We start from the raw sequence: 17806 nt of genomic DNA, 5'->3' as shown, positions 1-17806 counted from the left end.
GGTACTGCTTAGGAAAGAGTTTGTCTCCAGCTGGCGTTTCTTTGTGCTGTGAGAGGTCGGTGGTTCTGGCGGATCTTTTGCACATTTTCCCCCTAGTAGGGGAACAGCGGCGCTCAGAGTCCTTACTGAGTTACTGCACCATATTGCAGCAGAATAACACATTTTTCAGAAAGTTGTTATATTTTCAGATTTCTCTAGCTCATATCTCTACAATCCATATAGCTCTCAAAGAAACATTTTAAGAAACTTCAAGTTAATGCAACACTGTAAATGGATGGATGTTTTTTAATCCCAGGTATATATTTTTTATATTATCTGCATTGCAACTTTGACTCTTGGGCACTGCCTTACTTTATTGCACAGAGAAATACCAGCAGTTTCAGGTAAAAAAAAATATGATTTCTTTAAACAGGGTGTGTGTATCCATAAGAAAGACATATGTAGAAATTGTTCATATCAGATTACAATAAGTTTACATTCAGTCATATTGAATGCTTACTATATATAGATGCTATCATGGAAGACTCAGAAAGTAAAAATTTCCTTCAAGATATAGATAATTTAACAGTTTTTTATTGTATGGAATCTTAGAAATGATTAAGTTCAATGTTTTCTTTTTTTTTTTAAAGATTTATTTACTTAAGCATACAGAGCTGGGGTACGCCAGAGGTGCAGAGGCGGTGACAGGATTCACCAGAGGCCAACTGATGAAGTACACTGCGGAGGGGAGCAGCAGGCCGGTCAGGAGAGGTCTGCTGTGCCCCATGTGGATCATGTCTGGGGTGGGGATCGAACTCATGCTGAAGTGGCTTTAGCTTCTTAGTGCTGTGCTTTAACCCTCCCACCAGGGAGGACCCTCAATGTTTTCTTTTTAATGATTTTTACAATAAGAGGGAATTGCCTTGTCCTTGATCATATTTAGTAGTAGACCGTATGTCAGAGTACAGATTTCCTCCATCCCAGCCTAGGCAACTGTTACTGACTTTGATATATGCTTTGCGTCAGAAAGTGTCATCTGATATGAGGAGATGAGGTGAGAAGCCAAATACAGCAAAAGTCAGCTATAGAAGTCATTCATTTTGTACAGAAGGTAGAAATTTGCAGAGGTTCTGCTGACCATGGATTAATGAGAAAGTAGGTGTTGACTTGACTGCTTGTTTTCATTATGCATTTCAAAGAATTCTTCTACCTTATTCCAGAATGACTGAGAAAAGGTGGCTCTCTGGATAGTGTTTGAACATGCAGTACTGTCCTGAGAAAACCCTTAGCAGTACTCACTCTCTATAAACATTAATGAATTAAACTTAGTTGCTGATGGATCTGAGGTTACCTTCAACTGGTAAAAATAAGCAAAGTTCCTCCCATATAGTTGCAGGAGAAAAGAGTGACTTGAAAAAAGAAAGAGAGAGAGAGAAAGAGTGACTTGTTCTGGAATAAATACCTGCAAGAAATAGCTTGGCTTTGTAGATTATTTTAAGCCTAAGGGAGTGGGTAGCAGTGTCAGGAGGAGAAACCAGAAGAAACACTGAAAATCTTAGCTTATTTGGTGAAAGATTCCTGAGTAAACAATCTATTTCTGCTCTTTTATGGCACTGCTCCAAAATACAGGGTATACTTTAAGTGAAATGCTGTTCAATTAATCAAAAATAATTCAGTCATTTTCACATTTACTAAGTAGACAAAAGAACTTTTTGATGTAAGTAACCAATATAAGTATTACAGATTAATTCCATAAACAGAAGTTAAGTATTAGTTTTTAAGTAATTTTGAACTTATTGAAGTAAACAAAAGATATGATCTTTAAAGATCATAAGCAATTGTTGACATTTTCAAACAAACCTTTCATCTGTGGATATTATGACTCCCAAATTTGCAATCTTTTTCAATATGATACTTCAACATTCAGTGTTAATTAATCATTTGTTCTATATTTTAAAAATTCTTAACTTACTATTTCTGGGTAACTTCTCTGAAATTAAATAAGTAAAACCTAGAAAAATGAGATTGTAGACATAATTTGAACATAAAGCACACTTTAGGGAGCAAATGGTTGCATTAATTCCAGCAATCAACTTTTCTGTTACTTTACAATGTAAAGTTAAGCATTAACATATTCTTCTAGACTACTGAGATATATTTAAATATAACATAAGCCTATTGTATAAAATCAAAATAATTTTATACTTTAAAAGGGAGTAGTTTATATTATTGATTTATTGTTTGTTATTATTTGTTTACCTGCTTAAAAATTCTATGGAAAGTCTACTTGGCTTTCCAAGCATTGTATTATTTATATTTTCTCCTGTCTTTATGAAAGTATTTTCTATTGAAGAACCCTTTGTTTGGAATTGGGCTTAGGCTTTCCTTCCCAGGCAAAGATGTGGGTATTTTCCAATGATCCCTCTAAGATTTTACTCCTCTCCCTTTGACAATGCCACCTTAACAGAAGTTTGATCCGAAACAGTGGTTTTCACACATGATAAAATAGCCCAACATTGGGTAGGTTCCCCCTGATGCCCCATAGTATAGAATGTGTTTAGAACCACAGACTGCCTGTCTTATTAACAATATCTATATGATATGTAGGTAAAAAAGCTTCATTTTGTCAGAACTTAGAAAATGCCATGACTGCCTGATTCAACACTTGGTCTGTCCACATACATAAATGACTCCTGTGAGAGTACAAGCTAATTTGCTTTCTGTCTTTCTGTAAAGTATCTTATTTGTTTAAGTGAAATGGTCACAGGTAACTGAGATAAGAGAAGGATGTGTCAGCCTAATTATCCCAGATAGTGAACTGACAAAATAAACCAGTCTACTATTTATGAAACTCAGTTAGTGAGCTTTGCTTATAACAGTGGTCAAGACGTAGCTTAAATTGTTCAGAATTATGACATAATGAAATAACATTTACACTCTTAATATATGAAACCAACATAGTATTTGTATAAGATATCATCTGACTCTTAAGACCAACACCAAAGATTCAAAATCTTTCAAATTGTTATTTACTACTAAATTCTGGTTAAGATAATCAAAGAATTATCTAAAAATGTCCAAAAGAATCAGACTTGAAGATACGTATGATTGGAATCTCTTGGTTAGTTACATAAATTTGGAATCTTGATGTAAATTATGACATAGTGCCACAATATTGACTTAGAAAACCTACATAGCCCTTAGCAGCTAATTTGAAGACATCACTTTAATTTTACCTTTACAGAGACTGACAACTTCAGATTACAAAGAAGGTTCTCATTTATTTTCAATATATCTTCTCGTATGTTTTTATGCATGCATGCTAAATTTATATGCACAAGGAGCCACCTATTGTATTATCAATTCATAGAATCCTTCAGCTCAGTATTAGAAAAGACCTTGGCTATCAGTAGTTCAGCAACTCATCAGATTATATTATCTCCTGTATTCCACTTAATTCTAGGGCCATCAACTTACTTACTTTTGAAGAGCACCAATAATAGAATTTCCTACCTATTTAGCAGCCTATTTCCTGGTAGAGAAACTTTGACAACTCAAAACTTTGCTTTTTTCTATTCACCAACCCACTGTTTCATTTAACCCGTTTGGTCAAGATGAATTTGACTAATCATTTTCTTAAATATTTGAATAGAGTTCCCAAGTGACAAAAAATCTTACTTTATCTGGCTTAAACATACTAAATTATTAAAATCCTTATTTAAACATTATCAATCTTTCATTCTCTCATTCACTAGTCAGTTCTTATTTTTGGAAATAAATCCTATAAACCTGTAAGTGGACACTACTGAGCATATTTTAAAATTCACTTTCATTTAAAAATAGTATCAACCACACAAATTGTAGTACATAACTAGTATGCACTTGTATTTATTTGTACATATATACTTATTTGTACTTATGTATAGTAGAGCTTATATCTATTAATAATTATAGTAATCATGCTATCAAAAATGCTTGTTGATTATGCATTTTGAAAAAATAACCCTGCATAAAATTATGTTATTATCTTTCTCAAGAATTTGTGCATGCATGATAACTCAAGTCGTTTTAATTTAAATTGTAATTTAAAGATTAGGTATTGCGACTAACCTGAAATGAATTATAGTACAAAGACTGTTACTCAGGTCTTTTAATGCCAAAGATCAGGTCTTCCCTGGTACAGATGTCAGTTATGCTTGCTTTTATAAAAATTTTTTATTCTTAAGTACTAAAGGGGGGCAGTCACTCACAAATATCCATCATTTAAAAAATGCTTATTATTAAATAGCAAGCATGGGGGTGAGGAGAAACAAAATCTTGATTTCCTGTAACAGGTTGCAATTCCATTTCTTTTCACAGCAGAAAAATCAATTTTCAGAAATGTCATATAAAAGTGACCTTAAGAAACAACATGTATGCAAACTAAGGCACAAAGAGCTTGTCAAGAAGAAAAAAATGAAGAAAATCTAGATCAGACATTAGGATTTGCTCATGATTAGAGAAAAATGAGGTTAAATAGAATTCTATTGATATGAAAGAAAAATGTTCTACAAAAAATTTAAGAAAACTAATGACCAATTAAAGAGAATTTTAAACTTTCCAAATCAAATGAAAAAAATAAAGCCAATAACCTCACCTCAACAAGGGAGTTGTCCTCTTTACAAAAACCTGAATCTTCCTGAATCAGGAGAGGCTCGCTTTTCTCACAGCTCTCCTGGCTGATGAGCGTGTCCGCGTAGTTGGGTTGCGGAAAGATAAGATGACTCTTCCTTGAGTCTGCAGTGAGGGAGACCTCATGCGAGTAGGTCTGCAGGAAAGCCCGCACCCCGTCCACGCCCACAAAGTGCGAGGCAGGGAGATCTGCCAACCCGCCTCCTGAAGCCCGGAGCAGGCGTGACATGTGCCAGCGCCGCAGCCTGAGCGCCATGAGCACGATGACAAAGGCCAGGAAGACGCAGGAGACCACGGCCACTGCCACCACCAGGTACAAGGTCAGGTCGGAATCCTCAGAGTCGGCGGGGGTGCTGATGCTGCCCAGGTCAGCCAGGACGTCTGGGATGCTGTCGGCCACGGCCACGGTGAGCGTGACCGTGGCCGAGAGTGGGGGCTGGCCGTGGTCCTGCACCACCACCACCAGGCTCTGCTTGAGCGCATCTCTGTCCAGCAGGGCGCGCGCAGTGCGCACCTCTCCCGTGTGCAGCCCCACTGAGAAGAGCCCTGGCTCGCTGGCCTTGAGCAGGCGGTAGGACAGCCAGGCGTTCTGGCCCGAGTCCCTGTCCACCGCCACCACCTTGGTCACCAGGTAGCCAGGCTCTGCGGAGCGGGGTGCCAGCTCCACTCCTGTGGATCCATCTGTGGGGGGTGCAGGGTACAGGATCTCAGGTGTGTTGTCGTTCTGGTCCAGCACAAACAGGCTCAGTGACGCATTGCTGCTCAGTGGTGGGTCCCCGCTGTCATGGGCTGTCACTGTTAATTGCAGGTCACGGAACTGCTCATAATTAAAGGAGCGCAGTGCATATAAGACTCCTGTGTCAGAGTTGATGGAGACATAGGAAGATAGAGGTGCACCCTGAATGGTATCTTCAACCAGGGTGTAAGTGACCTGAGCATTTTCATTACTGTCGGGGTCATGTGCAGTCAAGGTAAAGATGGAAGCACCTCTGGGGTTGTTTTCAGGGATGTAGACAGAGTAAGAGGAATGGGAAAAGGCTGGTGGGTTGTCATTGGTGTCTGCTACATTTAGGGTGATGATCATTTCTGTAGACAGAGGTGGCATTCCTTTGTCCATGGCCGTCACAGTGATGTTGTACAAGGGTACCTGCTCTCGATCTAGAACTTTATTGGTCACCAGTCGGTAATAATTGTCTACTGACTTTTCTAGTTGAAATGGCAGACTTCTTGAGATGGAACATGTTACCAGGCCATTCAGTCCTGAGTCTCGATCATGTACTTGAAAAAGAGCTATTACTGTTCCTGGAGGTGTACTTTCAGCAACTGATCTGCTTCCAGAGGTAACTACCACTTCTGGTACATTGTCATTCACATCCAAAATAGTTATTAAGACCTTTGCTCTGTCTTGTAAACCTGGCTGATCCCGGGCTTCAACATCTAGCTCATAAGAGTTTGAGTCCTCATAGTCTAGATTCGCAGAAGTTGATATCTCTCCAGTCAAAACATTCAAACAGAAAATCTTTGAAATCTTTTCTGTTATCTTCACGAAGGAATACGTTACTTCTGCATGGACTCCTTCATCCTGGTCGGTGGCATTTACTGACAGCACTGGTGTACCTACTGGCAGATTTTCGGGAACACTCACGTGGTAGACAGGTTGAGTAAACACTGGAGCATTGTCATTAGCATCTAGAACAGTTACCAGAATCCGTGCCATGCCTGAGCGGACAGGGACACCTCCATCTATGGCAGTAAGGACCAGATGGTGGACGGCCTCTCCCTCCCTATCCAAGGCATGCTCCAGCACCAGCTCTGGATATTTGGGGCCATTGGCTTCGCTTTGCACGTCCACTGAGAAGTGACTGTTTTCACTGAGCTTGAAGCTCTGAAGAGAGTTCATTCCCACATCAGGGTCATAGACTTTTATTAGTGGAAAACGAGAGGACGGGGCTGCATTTTCAGGTATTTTCACCTCTAGTTCTTCCCTTAGGAATACAGGTGCATTGTCATTAATATCCATTATTTCCACTTCTACTGGATAAAGATTCAATTTATCCTCAAAGAGGATGTTAAAACTCACCAAGCACCGCGCGCTCTGAGCGCACAGCTCCTCCCGGTCTACCCTTCCCGCGGTGACTAAGCTGCCGCTTCCCGGGTTCAGAGCAAAAAGCTGCGTCCTACCTCTGGAGACGATGCGGGCTCCGCGCTCCACCAGCTCCTGGGGCTCCAGCCCGAGCTCATTAGCGATGTTACCCACAAAGGAACCTTTGTCCAGCTCTTCGGGAATGGAGTAACGGATGTGGCCGGCCCCACACCCCGACAGTATCCCCAGGAACCAGAAGAGCACCACTAATCCGCTGTGGTGCCGGCGCCTTTGCAGAGCCGCCATTATTGGCTTCTTGTTGACTTTCCTGGAGCTATGAGTAGGGAGAACAGGTTCGCATCGCTTTCAGGCTTCTCCGAATTAGAGGTCGAGGTCCATAAACAAGCAGAGATCAGATGAGATGAGTTTTAGGTCGGAATTTCTGAGCATCTGCAGAGTTTCCGTGTCTGATCTGCTTTGTGCTGGAGTTTTCATTGCTTTCCTTACCCAGTTAGTGAACAGCGACACTTAGAGTCTGAACTTAATACTGCACCATTTGGTGAAACCATCATCCATAGCATCTGATTTCTGCTAAATCTACATACATCACTTGCAATAATATTTCTCTCCCCAAGAATGAGAAGTATTTGGAAGAATAAAGGAGACTATTCTGAATAATTTTAATCCCCCTGAAATCTGCCATTAATTTTTGCGATTATCTTCAAGACTTGGATAACAGAAATAGTATCAAACTTTTCTGTAAAGTTTGAGTCACCACACACCACCATTATTTATACTTGACCCATTGCAATAGACACCAAAAACCACAAACCCATCTGGATCCAACTCATCAGTGCAAGATATAAGTGTTGCCATTTTTTAGATGCGATTATTTACTTGTGTTAACATAGACAAAGAAATGTTCTAATTTAGCCAATAATTAGTGTATACCTATAAAATTCAGAGGAAGTGAAAATATACAAGCAACACGAAAAACACATATTCTATCCAAAACATGGTTTAAGACGGACTGCATTGAAACTCTTAATCATGTAATTTGCATTTAAGTATATAAAGATATGGCTCACAATGAGAGTCTGAGATACTAATGTATTAAAATGTTTTCAGGGTAAATTGTTTTAGGCTTAACAATATTTTCAAGAATATCACGAAGTGACTTTCTATAAAAGCCAAGTGCAGCACAGATAACTGAGCAAAGAATTTCTAACACACCTGTTATAGGCCCAAAAAAATTAATAAAACACAGAAATGTATGGACATAATTAGTCTGTATACTATTTTACCTCTAAAATGATTAATTGAAACTAAATTATACTTATTGGAAGAAAGGATTTTGAAGTAACTCACCTGTTGCAAATTGACTGAAGTGGAAGTTATTTTGGGATTGGCATTGCTGGTACTTTCAAACCAAGATGCTTCATCACATAGAAGATCCTGAGGTGGGGCATTTTCGGGCTTTATATTGAGAAATTTAAACTCGGTCTTGGAGGAATGCGAAGTAGCACACAGATTGTAGGAGTAAGGTAAAGTCCCTTCACCATAGTTGGGGAGAACCACAGTTGCGGGCTTGGAACACACACCAGACTGAAAGCAGCTCCAGCGGTTGAGGCTGGAGCGTCTCAGGCTCAAGGCAGCCGCCAGAATGACCGCCAGCAGGAAGAGCACCGAGATCAAGGCCAAGGCCAGCACCAGGTAAAACTGCAGCTCGGCCTGGGGGTCTGAGGGCTCAGGCCGGTCACCGAGGTCTGGCAGAGCCTCCTGCAGGCTGTCTGCGAAGACCAGGTGCAGCGTGGCCGTGGCCGACAGGGGAGGCTGGCCCCCGTCGCGCACGGCCACCAGCAGGCGCTGTCTGGCCGCGTCCCTGTCGCCCAGCGCCCGCGCGGTGCGCACCTCGCCGGTCCGCAGCCCCAGGCTGAAGAGCCCGGGCTCGCTGGCCTGCAGCACGTGGTAGGACAGCCAGGCATTGTGTCCAGAGTCAGCGTCCACCGCCACCACCTTGGTGACCAGGTAGCCGGGCTGCGCGGCGCGCGGCACCGTGTCGAAGAGCGCGGAGCCGTCGGGGCCCAGCGCGGGGTAGAGCACGGTGGGCGCGTTGTCGTTGCGGTCGCCCACCAGCACGCGCAGGCTGGCGTTGGTGCTGAGCGCGGGCGCGCCCTGGTCGCGGGCCTGCACGGTCAGCTCGAAGGTGCGCAGCTGCTCGTGGTCGAAGGCGCGCTGCGCGAACACCACCCCGCTGTGCGCGTTCACGGACACGTAGGACGACAGCGCCTGAGGCCCCAGGTCGCTGCCCACGATGGAGTAGGAGACGTGGCCGTTGGGTCCCAGGTCGGGGTCGGAGGCACTGACTTGGGCGATAGAGATCCCGGGGGGGTTGTTCTCTGCCACGTGAACCACGTAGGAGGTCTGATGGAAAACCGGCCAGTTGTCATTGACATCACCAACATTTAAAGTGATACTTTTGTTGGAGTATAGGGGAGGCCTGCCTCTGTCGGTGGCTATGATGGTGAGATTGTATTCTGGAATTTGCTCTCGATCTAGGGTTCCATCAGTCACTAATTTGTATGTGTTTTTTGTATCTTGAACTATTTTAAATGGGGAGTTTCCACTGAGTTGGCATAGGATTTCCCCATTAAGTCCAGAATCTCGATCATGTGTTTTGATCAGGGCAACAACTGTTCCCAGTTTGACATCTTCTTGTATATATTTAGATTCAGAATCCAGGGTTATTTCAGGAGCATTGTCATTTTCATCCAAAATATCAATCTGTATTTTACAGTGTGCAGTATGACGCCCACCATCTTTTGCTTCCACCCCAATTGTGTAGCTCTCTCTCTCTTCAAAGTCTAGTCCTCCAGCAGTAGTGAGTTCCCCTGTTTTTCTGTCCAGCTTGAACAATTCCCTCACTTCCTTATCAATATTAATGAAAGCATAGGTGATCTCAGCATTGATGCCCTCATCTGAGTCAGTGGCAGTCACTTTTAGCACAGAGGAGCCCAAGGGCAGATTTTCTGCAACACTGACCCTGTACACATCCTGGGTAAACACTGGGGTGTTGTCATTTGCATCTGCCACAACTACCACGATCTGCGTGGTGCAGCTTCTGGCAGGCTCGCCCCCATCCACAGCCGTGAGGAGCAGGTGGTAGAGGGACTGCTCCTCCCTGTCCAGAGGAGCCTTCACTACCAGTTCTGGGTACCTACTGCCATCTGGATTCTCCTTCTGGAGCAAAGAGAAGTGTGGGTCTGGGCTGAGGTAATACTGCTGCAGGGAATTGACACCTACATCTGAATCCTGAGCGGATTCCAAGGCAAAGGTGGCTCCAGGTAGGGCCATTTCACTGATTTCCAGCTCAGTAATATTTCTGCTAAAGCTCGGTGAGTTGTCGTTGACATCCTGAATGACCACAGTTATATGAAAAAAGTTCAAAGGCTTTTCAGCTACCACTTCAAATTCCAGAACACACGTTGACTTCTTGCCACAAATCTGCTCTCGGTCTATACGGTCGCTCACAAGTAAGTCCCCATTCTCGGGGCTTACGGTAAAGAATTTCTTCTCTGAACTAATCCGCAGCTTCCGAGCAGGCAAATCTCCCATACTAAGCCCCAGATCCTTAGCGAGGTTCCCCACCAGCGAATCCCTGGCCAGCTCCTCAGGAATAGAGTAGCGGATCTGCTCCGAGAGCGCGCGGCAGAACAAAGACAGCAGCAGGTAGAGAAGCAACATTTGCCTCCGCCCCGCCCGGCCCTTGGTTCCCAAGCGATTTCCCATCCCGCTCTCCACGCCTTTACCTTTCTGATTCCAAAGAGCTGAAATCGCTAAATGATCCCAAGAATTCTTTGGCAGGAGGGATTCTGATTTGTCTTGATGAGCGTGTTCTTTGATAGATATATCTGCTGTAGGGAGCAGGAGAGTGCACAACTCTCATTTCCCTGGTCGCGGGGCTACTCCTTCGCAGTGGGAAGACTGGTACTTCGCTCAGAACTAGCCAACAGCGGCACCCCGCGCCTCGGTGCAGAACTGCAGTCGTGGTTACTAAATCAGTTCCAGCTAAGGAGCAGGCTAGAGAAAATTCTAGTGTTCAGATGTAGATTCTCATTCTTCCCACTTTACCAGGATAATAACATTCTAAAGTTGACCATCTTTTGTTTCTGGCTGTCATTTCTTTGAATTTGAACTTCATCCATCCAAATCAATCATCTTTTACTTGTAAAAAGAACGGAGATCCTTTGAAGATTTTTGTTGGCATCCTCATGCTTTTAGTTTCCATTTTCATACAACGGCCTTAATTACATCTTACTACATTCCTTAGTAGATTTGAGACCCAATAAAATAGTTTATAGAAAATTATATGAACAAAAGGTAGTAGTGGCACAGGGTGTGATATGAAAATTCTTGAAAGTATCAGCTTGGTGTGCATTATTATTCCCCCCTATTTCCTTTTCTTCTTATTTATAAAAGTTATAAGTATAATAGCTTTTGGCTTTATCCTATGTTTCATTTTCTCTCATCTCCACAAATAACTGATATGTAAGCAAGGAGGCCAACTGTTCTTATGAAACAGTAATATGGCTAGAAGCAACAGTCTCTTTCCTCCTTGGCTTCTAAAGTCTCTGCTTCATGTTAAATGACTATGATTTTAAAACTGTTTCACTAATTTTATTTTCCCATTTCACTAGTTTTATTTTATCTCCCCATACTACCTTGACATTATTTTTAATTGTACTGTTTCTTTTCAAGTGGCTTAACAATGGTAGGTTATTTGGATTTGGGAGTAAAGTATGAGTTCTTATAACACTCCAAAGTAAGTAAGCTGTTTATGTTTTTCCATGATTTAGAAGTTACTATCTGACCACCCTTTTTGTTATTGACACTTTTCCCTTGTCAACAAGCATGCTGATTTTCATATTCCTATGGGTGGTTTACAGTTTAAATTCCATTCCCAAACTAGGAATCTTCCTGAAGAAATTATTTTTTAAACTGTATTTATTTATGCATACAGGACTGGGTACAAGCCAGAAGTGTAGGGGTGGTGAGAGGGTTCACCAGAAAGAGAGTGGGGAGCATAACAGGCGGATCTATGAAGTACACTGCTGGGGGAGCAGCGGGCGGGTCCGGAGAGGTCTGCCATGCCATGTGGGTCACCTCCAGGGCCGGGGATCAAACTCACACTGAAGTGGCTGCAGCTAGCTTGCAGTGCTGCTTCCTAACTCAATGCTCCACCAGGGAGGGCCCAAGAAATTATTTTTTAACCCACATGATAAACGTGTTTAGTCTAAGATTTGGCGGGTTTATAGCAACATTAAACTCATAGCGGAATAGCATAAGAGCATTTTACATTGCTCATTGTACTCAAGACTCTAGACAGAAATTGAGTGGCATCTCAACTGTATACAAATATAAAGACAACCACAACTGACTCAAGAAATCCTCCAGAACATGACTGAACAAATGACTTTCCACCACAGTGTGAACACCTCAGTTAGTACAGCAATGTTATCTTTTCAGAGTGCATGTGGAGTGGAAGATTCAAATATTTAAAAGAATATATCTACTCAGAATGTGTGGATCAAGCATTTCATCATAAAATCTACCGAGGCTTATTGTGGTTTAAAAGGTACGTTTACATTGCATGAAAAAGTTAACTCAGAACACATACTTGAGTAGACAACCTTTTCTTGAAAAATAGTAGAAAAGTCTATTTTCATGAAGGGGTGAATGATGTCAGTCTCTACCACACAGGTTACCTAGTTAGTCTTTGGGCATATTCATATTTCAGTGTATCTATACATTTAACTGAGGTCAAAATTGACTATATACCTATAAGTGTATCCCCTTGAAAGAAATTATTGAAAAATACAAATTAAGTTAACTTAGGTTCTCAAGTGTATCACTACACCTTTCAACAGTAATATAATGCATTTTAATAATAATATTTTATTGCCATTTCCTCACCTATTCATATTGCAGCTGATGTCCCACAAAACTGGAAGGGTTGAAAAATCCTTTTAAAAGAAGCATTTGAAGATCAGAATCCAAAATGAAGAGGGTAGTCCTTCCATTACACAAAACATACCTGTGCAATTTGAGATGGACAGCCCAGCAATTCACTAGGAAAAACATCTATTAATTTAAGGTCAGCCCATCCCTGAGAGATAAATTTTGAAAGTTCAAACATTTTAAGGTTTGATTTGCCAAATGCAAATCTTGGATTCTGATTATAAAGAATTGAAGCCCCAATTTCAGAAATGCAAACATTTGGGCAGATATTGATTCTAAAAAGTGAAGGGGGCCATCTGTAATTGGACAATGTCAGTGTATGTTGTTTATATTTAATGAATGTAGTGGTATCTAGTCATGATGCTTTGAACTGCATCACAAAATAGAGCACACTTCTAAGGTGCCTTCTCATTGATTCTTCTCTCAAAATATTTACATGTCTGACAATTAATGGTTTCACCCAAACATCCAGATTTTAAAATGCACAGACATTATCATTGCTATTGTATTAGGACCTGTTTTTCAGATAATTATCATGCAGAAGCTCTCTGTATTCCATCAATTTATGCTAATGACATATATTATTTATTATGTAAAAATGGGTACACTAAATATCAATGCTACACAATATCCTTTCCAAAACATTTGCTATTGGTATAAGGCAAGTATAGAAAAGACAGTATTGCATCTGACAATTTAAACTAATCAAACAACTCTTCCATAAATATAACAACAGTCCTAGTGTAAGAACGCCTTTGGATACCATGGTTAAGTTTAACCACTTTCTTTAAAGTACTTGTTTCACCTAAGTGCAAGGATTTTCCATATGCATGTATTGAAAGAGAAGATATTAAATACAAAATATGATTTGGAAACAGATAGTAAAAGAACCAGTTATTAAATCAAGTTACTTTATAAATGAAGCAAATAATGATTCTCTATTTACATAATTAACCAATTTTTAATGTGGCAGCAAAATTATTGAAGAAACAAACAGAATAAATATTCCAAACATCCCTACTAAAAAAGAAAACTCACCTGAATAACTCCTAGTTCTTCGTTTGCATTTATCTTCTCTGGAATCAGGAGAGGCTCGCTTTTCTCACAGCTCTCCTGGCTGATGAGCGTGTCCGCGTAGTTGGGTTGCGGAAAGATAAGATGACTCTTCCTTGAGTCTGCAGTGAGGGAGACCTCATGCGAGTAGGTCTGCAGGAAAGCCCGCACCCCGTCCACGCCCACAAAGTGCGAGGCAGGGAGATCTGCCAACCCGCCTCCTGAAGCCCGGAGCAGGCGTGACATGTGCCAGCGCCGCAGCCTGAGCGCCATGAGCACGATGACAAAGGCCAGGAAGACGCAGGAGACCACGGCCACCGCCACCACCAGGTACAAGGTCAGGTCGGAATCCTCAGAGTCGGCGGGGGTGCTGATGCTGCCCAGGTCAGCCAGGACGTCTGGGATGCTGTCGGCCACGGCCACGGTGAGCGTGACCGTGGCCGAGAGGGGGGGCTGGCCGTGGTCCTGCACCACCACCACCAGGCTCTGCTTGAGCGCATCTCTGTCCAGCAGGGCGCGCGCAGTGCGCACCTCGCCCGTGTGCAGCCCCACTGAGAAGAGCCCTGGCTCGCTGGCCTTGAGCAGGCGGTAGGACAGCCAGGCGTTCTGGCCCGAGTCCCTGTCCACCGCCACCACCTTGGTCACCAGGTAGCCAGGCTCTGCGGAGCGGGGTGCCAGCTCCACGCCTGTGGAACCATCTGTGGGGAGGGCAGGGTACAGGATCTCAGGTGTGTTGTCGTTCTGGTCCAGCACAAACAGGCTCAGTGACACGTTGCTGCTGAGTGGAGGGTCCCCACTGTCACTGGCTATCACCAGTAGTTGCATCTCTCTAACCTGTTCATAGTCAAAAGAGCGCAGGGCATAGAGGACACCAGTATCAGAATTGACAGAGACATAAGAGGACACAGACGTTCCCTGGAACGTGTCCTCAGCCAGAGAGTAAGTGACCTGAGCATTGTTGCCACTGTCAGGGTCATTGGCAGCCACTGAGAAGATCAATATGCCTCTGGGGTTGTTTTCTGGGATGTAGGTGGAGTAGGAGGTGTGAGGGAAGAGGGGAGGGTTGTCATTGATGTCTGCCACTTTCAGGGAGATAATGTTTTCTGTTGAAAGGGGTGGGTTTCCACGGTCAGTCACAGTTACTGTGATATTATAATCTGAGATCTCTTCCCTGTCCAGGGCTCTTGTTGTCAGTAAATGGTAGTAATTTTCAACGGACTTTTCCAATTTAAAAGGCAAGTTCTTGGGGATAGAGCATGCAGTTTCACCATTCTCTCCAGAATCACTATCGTGTATGCTCAACAATGCGATTACAGTCCCAGGAAGGCTGTCTTCAGAGATGGAACTGGCCAGAGAAGTCAGGATTACCTCGGGAACATTGTCATTTACATCCTGTACTGTGACCAGCACTTTTGCGCTAGTCAGAAGAGCACCTCCATCCTGAGCTACCACTTCCATGAGGTAGGATCTCGATTCTTCATAATCCAGCGATTGCACCGTAGAGATTTCACCAAGGTTGGAATCAAGTTTGAAAGTCTCTGAAATTTTGTCTTCTTCATTACGAAAAGAATATGTCAATTTCCCATTTATTCCCTCATCTGGATCTGTGGCGGTTAGTGTGAGCAGCCGAGTGCCTACAGGTATGTTCTCTGGAACGTTTACTTTGTACTCCGACTGAGTGAACAGGGGCGCATTATCATTTGCATCGAGCACTATCACGCGGATGTGCGTAGTACCAGACAGAATGGGGTCTCCACCGTCTAAAGCTGTGAGGAGGAGGTCATGAACAGCCACTTTCTCCCGATCTACGGGCCATTCCAATACCAGCTCTGGGTATTTTTGTCCATCAGTTCCACTTTTCTCACCCAGAGAGAAGTGCCTATTGGAGCTGAGCTGGTAACTCTGGAGGGAGTTCACACCCACATCTGCATCTCGAGCGAATGGAAGCACTAACCGTGTTCCTGTAGCCGCATTTTCATTAACTTTTACTTTTACTTCCTCATCCCGGAAGCGTGGGAAGTTATCATTAATATCGATTATTTCTACTTCTATTCCATAAATTTTCATTTTTTTCTCAACCAATATATTAAAACTCACCAGGCACCGCGCGCTCTGAGCGCACAGCTCCTCCCGGTCTATCCTGCCCGCGGTGACCAAGCTGCCGCTCCCCGGGTTCAAAGCAAAAAGCTGCGTCCTACCTCTGGAGACGATGCGGGCTCCGCGCTCCGCCAGTTCCCAGGATTCCAAGCCCAGATCCTTAGCGACATTACCCACGAAGGAGCCTTTGTCCAGCTCCTCAGGCACGGAGTAGCGAATCTGCCCTCCCCTCGCCCCCCACAGAGTCCCCATCAGCACAAAGAGCAGGCGCAGCTCTCTGCAACTCCAACTCCTGGGTGGATCCGCCATTTCCTTTTCGGTGCCCGATTTGCTTCTAATCCTGTTCCAGTCTGCTGGTTCCTTATTTTCCAAAGTCCAGGGGAACGTATTCCCTGGTGGAAATGGGGATGGCGCGGGAGAGCAGCTTTTCCAAAGAGCTTGTCTTCTGGTCTGTGTGTTAAGTGCTCAAGGAGCAGAGTCAGATCCCTTCAGCCTCAATTTCTTTCCCCACTTGGGTGAACAGCGACGCTCAGAGTCCTATCCAGTTACTACACCTATTCTGTTTTTATTTCATAAATGTTTGATGGTATTTTATTTCTAACAAATTTGCTGTGCCCTGAATGTATTGATGTTAGATATTTTTATACTTAATTAAGCCTTAATTCTGAAATAGCAAAAGACTTCCACAAACCCTGACATCAGTATAATTTTAGATTATTTTTCACTGCTTTAAAAAATGATATTAAATGTACAATTGAATCTATATCTTTTATTTATCTCACCCAGGCACAATAACATATTCAGATACTTATCATTGGATAGGTAGTGAGTGATATTTCTATGGTGAGACAAATATTTAATGTTTTCACCTTCATATGGAAAGGAAAAACTCTCATCACTAAAAAAATTACCATTTCAGAAAAAGCACTGAAAGAAGCAACTTTAAATCCATAGGGAATGAAGACACACTACATGTATAAGATAATAAATAAAAAATAAAGACTTAAGTAAATAATTTAAGATAGGTTGCAAACGTTTCTCAGAAGACCAATTTGTTACTATGCATGGGAGAGAACGATATCTTCCATTTCTTAAACAAACTTTTGATATCAGACACCTCAGGCCCCAATTTTTCCCATCCTTAAAAAATAGATATGGGGTCCTAAGACAGTTAGCTTGTAAAGATATTTAGAGTGCTTGGCCTCAGTCCTGTACCTGCTCTGTGCTTGCGTAGCATTTGGGTGAAATATTTCCTTTCTCTGGCTTTCACTTTCCCCAAGTCAGGGAGGTTGAGGGTCCTCTTTGCCCTAAAGTTCTACCATTCTAGGAGGAAGTACATCTAAATTTTGAATAATAATGACCTGGAAAATAGGAATAGCTTCAGGCCCCTGTAGTAACAAATCTTCAGAGGAAAGAGATATAAAGATGAGGAAGAAAGAGTAATATCTCAAGTAGCAAAGGCTTGTAATTATAGCCAAATCTCACATGTCAGAAAAACTATATCAAACATTTGGTTTGATAAGCTTATAACAACTAAGACACAAAACTGCCCACAACAAAATATGAAATGCAGACTCCTATCCCAAGTAGGTAGTTTGCTAAGAGACATTAAACTCCAAAGTGCAAATAAGTGAATTAAACAAAGCTCACCTTCAACACAGCATCAGAGGGAAATGGGACCTCAGCATCTCCATGATTTGTACCTGGTACCCAAGAGGCATCTTCACAGAGTAGATCCTGAGGTTGAGCCACTTCTGGGGTCACATTGAGAAAATTAAACTCTGTTTTAGCTGATTGTGAGGCAACACACAGATTGTAGGAATAAGGCAAAGTTCCTTCCATGTAGTTGGGGGGAACCACCGGCCCAGACTTGACACAGAGACCAGGCTGAAAGCAGCTCCCCCA

The 17806-nt window shown here is 42.6% G+C and overlaps 2 protein-coding genes across 2 annotated transcripts in view; both read right to left on the bottom strand.

Moving 5' to 3' along the window:
• Positions 1-4071: 4071 nt before the first annotated feature.
• Positions 4072-17806, bottom strand: part of LOC101625721 — a 16038-nt gene continuing 2303 nt past the window's right edge. The window contains exons 2-4 of the mRNA XM_012727774.1: positions 8070-9157; positions 4616-7067; positions 4072-4089 (exon numbers count right to left, since the gene is read on the bottom strand). Coding sequence (XP_012583228.1) covers positions 4072-4089; positions 4616-7067; positions 8070-9157 — 3558 coding nt within the window. The remainder of the gene's footprint in view (positions 4090-4615; positions 7068-8069; positions 9158-17806) is intronic.
• On the bottom strand, positions 13772-16369 carry LOC101628398 (protocadherin gamma-A5). Its single transcript, XM_004686821.2, has one exon. It carries the CDS (start codon positions 16208-16210, stop codon positions 13772-13774), a length of 2439 nt encoding a protein of 812 aa, XP_004686878.1. The 5' UTR covers positions 16211-16369.

The sequence above is a fragment of the Condylura cristata genome, unplaced genomic scaffold, assembly GCF_000260355.1.
Source record: "Condylura cristata isolate star-nosed mole 26May11 unplaced genomic scaffold, ConCri1.0 scaffold00021, whole genome shotgun sequence".
In the NCBI taxonomy this organism is placed as follows: Eukaryota; Metazoa; Chordata; class Mammalia; order Eulipotyphla; family Talpidae; genus Condylura; species Condylura cristata.
This window is presented reverse-complemented; position numbering and strand designations above follow the sequence as displayed.